The 7,698-nt window shown below is 44.9% G+C and overlaps 1 protein-coding gene across 1 annotated transcript in view; it reads right to left on the reverse strand.

The window, feature by feature from the left end:
- PPP4R4 (protein phosphatase 4 regulatory subunit 4) overlaps window positions 1–6,078 on the reverse strand; it is a 117,006-nt gene extending 110,928 nt beyond the window's left edge. The window contains exons 1-2 of the mRNA XM_060165695.1: window positions 5,962–6,078; window positions 4,412–4,485 (exon numbers count right to left, since the gene is read on the reverse strand). Coding sequence (XP_060021678.1) covers window positions 4,412–4,485; window positions 5,962–6,078 — 191 coding nt within the window. The remainder of the gene's footprint in view (window positions 1–4,411; window positions 4,486–5,961) is intronic.
- Between the last annotated feature and the right edge of the window lie 1,620 nt (window positions 6,079–7,698).

Here is a 7,698-nt window from a genome sequence, read left to right on the forward strand (position 1 = left end):
CCCTAAAAGGCAAAGGGCGAAATGTTTTAAAACTCACAGTGCAAAGTGACAAACGGTTTTTAAATGACCGTAAAAGTAAGCAACATAAAAGTTAGGTTAGGTACATTAACCAATCAACACATTTAACGCATAATATAAATAGCAAATATTGCTTAAACAGGCTGACCTTACCATCAGTTTAAAATAAGTATAACATGTGAAGATTCTGATAAATACTATTAGCAAGGAAGTTAATAGATCTCTATCACAAACTTCAGTTGATATACTTTACTTGCCTATTACTTTATTAAATTATTGGAAGACAAAATTAATACTGCTATCCTCTTTTAAAAGTTTGTAATGTACCTTGAGCACCTAAGGAGTAAGGAATTAGGGACATGGCAAAGGAAACAGAAGGGAATTAATATTAATTGGGTACCTTTTTGGTGTTTGGGGCTAACCACCTTGGGAAACAAGAATTATTATTTTCCACTTTGCAGATGAGAAAACCAGGATTTAACAACCATCATAACTTGCCCATGGTCACGCAGATAGTAAGTGGGAGGACATAACGTAAATCTGTCTGGTTCTATTGCCTACGATACAAAAAGGTCAAAAGTTGCTTAATTCATCTGGCACTTCAGTCATCTTAAGGTAAATAAACACACTTTATTCCATCAAGAGGTATACATTTATATCATAGCACAGAACAAGAAAGAACCAAAACAACAATAAAAAACAGCTTACCCTCTAAGAGCTTACAGTCTATTGAAGACAACGTATGCGCACACACACATGTTAAGGAAAACGAAGGTATGCAGCCACTAAGTGATACGGGAGCTCACAGAGCCTGAGATCCCATGTAGTGTCAGCAGTTAGGAAAGGCCTTAGGAAAGATGCAAGATTACAGCTGGATCCTGGAGATGGAAAATACTGGAGAGGTATAACGAAAGGTATTCCAGGATGGGGAAAAGCAGAGTTAAGGATGAACGTGATGTATCTGAGTAACAGTGAATAAGGCAGCACGACTGCTTCAAAAAGTGAAGGACTGCGTGGAGACAACCCGAGTGTATGAACAAACAACATGTGATATACTCCCACGTTGGAATACTATTCAGCAGTAAAAAGAAACAAAGTACTGACACGCTACAATGCCAGTGAACCCTGAAAACATTATACTAAGTGAAAGAAATCAGTCACAAAAGGCCACATATTGTATAATTTTACATAAAATGTCCAGAATAGGCAAATCCATAAGAAGGTAGACGAGTGGTTCCCAAAGGCTGGGAAGATTGGGCGGAAGTGGGGACTGACTGCTAACAGGTACAGGGCTGCTTCTGAAAATGCTCTAAAATTGATTGTGGTGATGAACACACAACTCTGTGAATACATGAAACCACTCAACTGTAAATGGGTGAACCATATGGCATATAAACGACACCTCAATGAAGCTATTAAAAAGAAAAGTTGAGGGCCTGGTGGAACATTCCATTGCAGAGCTAAGATGGAGTCACTTATGCCAAGCAAAAGGGTCTGGAATTTATCTGACAGGCAACTAGAGATATGTGAGTAAAGGTTTACCTAATGAAAGCACAGTGTACAAACTTAGGACCCTTCTCTAACAAAATTATTCCTAAAATATACACCAAAATCACAAAGAAGAGAGAGAACTAAAAGAAGATATTGTGATATGATTTTGAGTAAGCCACAAGCTGTGACTATTAGGAAAGTTGTTTTGTTTCAGTGCTAAATGCCACAGATGGGTACATCAGCATCATATTCACGTAAAACCACAGAATCATCTTTGTCAAATCTTCAAATACTGTAATGTTCTAAACTTAATTATGAAAATAGCATTAATAATTGATCTGCCATATTTTAGGGTAATATAATGAACAGTGTAATTTGTTTTTCATTGGACAGCAGTCCAATATAATGCTTTTTTAGTTACTAGGTTCGGTTTAAATACTATCAGAACCTCCACTAACATAAAGCATTTCCTACTGATACTTATACATTTGACCCTAAAATCTAATGTAACATAATCTTCCAAGATAGATTTAATGTACAAAAATAAGAGAGCTACAGAAACAAATCTGACATTCAAAAGCAAAGAGGAAAATTCTGGATATTAAATATCCAAAACAGACGAAAAGGTAAAGCACTCAAAAATAAACCTGAAAATCATAGAGGGAAAAAAAGGACTCAGTATTAGATTCTACAGCATTGGGAGGTACAAATAGGAAAAAAAAGGAATAAATTACATTTAAAATAGAAGGCTCAATACGTGAGAGAAGAGGCTTTAACAGCTTTAACAGAGGCAAAGTTTGGAACGTGTCCATAAGACAATCCCACACCCTCTCCAGAATCCCAGGGAAGAAAGAACCCTTCAGGCAGGAGTCTTGTTATCCCTTCAGAAGCTGGCCTAAAGGTGAAATCCCGCTTTCCCCCAGGAGGTGGTGAGATGGTAGGAATACAAAAGAAGAACTCAGCTGGAGAGCCCATGCACAACCAAGCTAGTGTTTGCCTTTTGAGTCACCTTGCAAGCCTCCTTCAAGGTAGATGCGCCACTAGAAACTAAAGAAGATATCAGATCTCTTTTAAAACTCTCTTGCCTAAGAATGAGAGGACCCATCTGCCTCTGTAAGGGCTTTGTCAGTTCCAGAACTGGATGAAACTTACGTTCTTTGTCTGAGAAATTCAAACAACTTAGACGACCTGGTTCGCCAACAATAAAAGCAAAATAGAAAATAAGCTATCCTAAAAAAGAAGCCTTGTCACTGATACCTAAAATAAGGTATCTGCTGTCGCAAGTAAGTAGAGCAAAACTCTCTATTTCCTCACTGTCAGCCAGCATTTATACGGAGAGAATTAAGTAGGATTAAGTAGGCACTGACTTCAAGTCATTAACTGCTGTATGCTAAAAGAAGCTTATCCAAATTTTCACCCCTTGTCTACCTACTCCAAACAAAAGAAATGTGGGAAAAGGCAGATGCTTACAACTACTGTTCACCATATTGGACATGTTAATCATTAAGGAATAAAGTACTTCAAATATTACACAATTACCAAACTAAGTTAAAAGGCATATTCTCTATGAAACATCAAAAACACATACTGTTAATTCATACATAGATAAAACCATTTTCCTTTAAAATAAATAGGTAGATATATACCTGAAACTGACACAACGTTGTAAATCAACTATACTCCAATGAAAATTTTAAAAATAATAAAATAAAACAAATAGGTAGAAACGATGAGAGCAGGCTACCATAAATCACCAAAAGATGAGGGGAAATAACCCTAACATAAGGTCTAAGATCCAGAAACATTTTAAAGTAACAGAATTACTGAAGAGAATGGTCTAAATTGTAAGCATGCTAAAATTCTGACAAGAATAGAACCCAAGATGTCACTAATGGGCTACAGAATAATTAAGACAATGGAAATCAAGGAGAGATTTTTTTTTTTTAACAGGGTCATTCAGTGAATATCATGGGACTAGAAACATGATCTATAAAACAAGAAAGAAGAAGAAATTTGCCAGCACCTGAAACCGGCAAAGTAGACCTGAGCTAAGGAAACAAGGATGACAAATATCCCAGGAGGTAAATAACACCAGTTTTCAAAATCTGATTCCAAAAAAAAAAAGCGAAAACTAATTTGCCAAAAGGGGGTAAAAAATGTGCAAGAAAAATTTTAAAACAATGTACACAAAATGCCTTAGGAAAATTTCTATTTCTGAAGTATTTTTATAGATATTTTCACTAATGTTCACATCAGCTTTTAAGAAGTTAAATCCACAACACAATTTTTAAAATAGTTGAGAGAAATCTTGTAAATATTTGTAATAACCATTTGGCTTAAGCAATTCTGTAGAGCTTGTAAGATGAAACTTAAGTGAGAGTAGGTGCAATTAAATTTTAAAATCTCTCAGGCAAAATTATAAAGCGCACATAGCAGAAATAATATAAACAGGATATCCTGAGGGAAAAGAATTGAACTACCATATTTGTGGATTTTTTTTTCTGTACAGTAAATAGCATATAAAGTTCATACTCTGCAATTAACTTAAAATTAATCACTGGATATTCTTAAGTCTCATCTAAATTTATTGGATCTTATGGGAGGACAACCAAAGCTGCAAGATTTTTTTTTTAATGAGATTCAACTCAAACCATTAGTTGTTCTGCTCCTCCTCCAAGCAATATTCTATAAGCTAGGTATCTGATTTGATTTCGGTTCTCAAGTTCATAAGTCCATATCTAAATCTTAATTTATAACATAATTAAGTGCTGCGCATGCAAAAGTACTCTATTCAAGTGGTTAAGTAAATCTGAACAGAACCGTAACATGACATTTCAGAAATCATTTGTGGATGCTGCCACAGGAAAAGCAGCAATTATCACAAAAAGACTTTATGAAATACCTGAGCAGATAAACAGCCCTTTCAATATCACTGAGGTCTTCATCAACTGTCAATCTTTCTATTTCTTCTGGTGTCTGTCAAGTGTAAAACACAAATTATGCACACAAACATCGCATCGGTCTTGCCTCCAGGGACCCTATCTGAGTATGGACTAATGAAAAAGTTTCACAATTTAGCGTTGTCACTGAAAACTAATCAAGGGTCTGACGCCCTCAAACCTCAGACATCTCTAATTGTTGGGTTTAGGTGGTGGAGTTTGGGGGGTTGGGGGCTTTTTTTTGTTTGTTTACTCTTCTAGCTTCTAGATTGAAGCCTGAGAATCACATTGTGGGCTTCAGAACCTTGCTGAAATCAATTGTATGTATATATATAAAATATATACATACTTTTAGTCTCTAATATCCAAGACTGTTTCGCCAGCATTTCCATCCCAGGAAATGCTTAAAAGGGGGAATGAAGACTGCAGCCGAGGGAGAATGAGAAAGACGAAATCTGGAGTGGGGGAGGGAAGGGAATAAACTCTGGGACTGGAAGGAAATCAAAGATTCGAGATATTGCGGCAGGTGGGAGTGAAAAGAGCTATAATGGGGGGCGGAGGGGGTGGTGGTCGGTCACTAGTTTTGCCAGCATTGAGGGCTGGAGCCTCTGGGAGGCTGGGAGGAAGATGACTCTGCGGGGTCGGGGAGCTAGCGGGAGGTGGGGGGCCTAGTGAAGGTTGACTCTCTTAAGGAGGTTAGGGAGCAGGGTCCCAGCTAGAGTCCTGGAGGGGCTGGAAGGTAAGGACACGTGGTGACTCAGGATCGGGACAAAGGGTCGAGAGGGCTTTGAAGACCCGTAGCAGGACGGCTCTAGTATGGGTGCTAGTTGGGAGGAGAAGGGAGGCCCGGGCTGACTTGGGTACTGGGGGACCGGAGCTCGCTCTGATGGGGGAGGAGGGGGATGGGATCTGGGGTGTCTCTGGGAGAGGTAGGGGAAGAGTCGGGGCCGTGTAGACTGAGAAGTGGGACTGGGGCCTGAACCCGGGCAGCAGCACCGGGGAGCCAAAGCGGGGGGAGGGGATCCCCAAGGAGAGGAGGCGGGATAAGCGGGCTGCAGCTGCGAGGGGCAGCTCCTGCAGGGCCGGGGGAAGAAGGACCGCAACCGAGGGGCTCCGGCTGTGCGAGAGGGACGGCGCGGGGGAGGACGCCGGGCTGGCCCGAACGACAGGGGCTCGACCAGCCGTTCCTGGGGGGCGGGTTGGGGAAAGGGCCCGAGGCGGGCTGGGCCGGGGGACTAGAAAACCGAGGGCGTCCGAGGGATCGCGGGCTGGCTCCGGATGCCCGTCCCTCGGGCCTGGGGGTCCAGGCTGGGAGAACCCGAGCCACGTCGAAGAAGGGGGCCCGAGAAGGGCCGGGTTAGGGTAACACGGCGGCCGGGGACTGGAGGAGGACTGGGGGGCCAGCAGGACTCCGAGAGGGTCCCGGGCCGCCTCGGGGAGCGGACGGGCTGGGGTCGGGGTAGGGGCAAGCCGCCGGGCGCCCTGCGGGCAGTTCCTCCTCCCCGGGGCGCACCTTGAGGCTCCGGCGGACCGGCCTCTCGATGATGGTGAGCTCCTGCAGGTCCTCCATGTAGCCGAACAGACTGTTCTGACTGAACTCCATCGCGGCGGCGGGCGGCGGCGGATGCATGGACCGCCGGGCCCCCTAGCCGCCCGGGCCGGAGCGGCACCGGGATGCCGGACGCGCGCAGCCCCGCGGCCGCCCACCAGCAGGACTTTCTCCCGCTCTCGGCCGAAGGAGCCTGGCGAGAGGCGAGCAGGCGGCGGGAGAAGGAGCGCGGCCGCCGAGGGGGTGGGGCAGCCAAGGTGAGGGGGCGGGGCAGCCAAGGCGAGGGGGCGGGGCAGCCAAGGCGAGGGGGCGGGGTGAGATGCGCGGGTGGGCCTAGGGGGCGGGGCCTGGGTGGGGGCGCCGGCCTCAGCCCCGCCCCCTCCCGGGCGTCGCGTGCACGCGGGCCAGACGCAACTGCCGCGCAACGTCGCGGCGGCCCCCTACCGCTCTCGTCTCTCTGCTCTTCTCTCCCCTTGCCCCGCCCCCGACCGAGCGCGCCCGAAGCCGCGGCGCGTGCGCAGAGCCTCCCACTCCCTGCGGCCAGTGGAGGAGTGGGGTCCGTAGCCGGGGGCGGAGATGCTGAACCAATAAGAGGCGAAACAAAGAAGAGGGAGGTGGGCTGGGATCTTGCTTAAGTTGCTAGAATTATCATGCGGTTATTCGTGGGACCGCCCACCCCAGCGCACGATCTGTGGACGCGAACATCTCCGTAACTCTGCTCTATCCCTGAGGGAGGGGTGTGTACCCAAAATAAGGAAATAGAACCTGATGTGGGCGGGATTGATGCGGACGGGGTGCATGGGCATACAGTCCGGGAGGCGTTAGCATGTGGGAAGGGCAGCCGTCAGAAAAAGGATTCCTGGAGAGGAGACGCTTAAACTGGATCTTAAACAGGATTTTTCCAAGAGAAGTAAGAGTAAGCCCATTTCGAATTGAAGTCTGGGTGTGTTTGGGTTGTAGGAAGTGCAGGCAGAATAGAGCTTGAAGTGCGGGGAACCGAGTGCTTGGCAAGGTAGAGAGGTAGGTCCTTTACGGAAAAAAGCCCAGGTCTGGGCAGCCACGCTGAGTTGCTTGCATTTGATTCTGTTAAGAGTAGGAAACGATGGAAGGGGGATTGGGGCCATTTTTTTGGACCTCAGCGACAAAAGTTTTGTTGATCATACTCTTCCCTCCTAAGAGTCAGCAACACCCAACTCTTTTATTTTATTATTTTCCACTCATTCCCTCTCCACCCTCCCGTTTCTCTACCCCGCATATGCATTCTCTCTCGTTTAAGATATGTCCCAGTACATGTATATGTCCTCGAAAGATACTGCTTTTAGTTTAAGTATCTATTTTTAATATACACGAATGGTATTGTGATAAGAACTCATTCTGTTTCTTGTTTTTCCCCTCAACTTGATGTCTTAGAGATCTGCCCGTGGGGCTGTGTATACCAGAGGTTCATTAATTCTGACCACTAAAAGTATTTGATTTGTGTGTCTAGCACATTTTACTTACCAGTTCCTTAATCAATGAACACTTAGGTTGCCAGCAGTTCCTTGTTATCACGGACAATGCTGGAATGGGTATTACACGTGTCTCTTATGGACCATAAGAGAGAAATGGAGTTGCTAAATCATGGAGTCTACACTGCTTGGTTTCACTCTGCCATGGTACTCTCCAGAATGGCTTTGCCAGTTTGCGCTGCCACCAATGGCA

Source organism: Lagenorhynchus albirostris, chromosome 1, assembly GCF_949774975.1.
Source record: "Lagenorhynchus albirostris chromosome 1, mLagAlb1.1, whole genome shotgun sequence".
In the NCBI taxonomy this organism is placed as follows: domain Eukaryota; kingdom Metazoa; phylum Chordata; class Mammalia; order Artiodactyla; family Delphinidae; genus Lagenorhynchus; species Lagenorhynchus albirostris.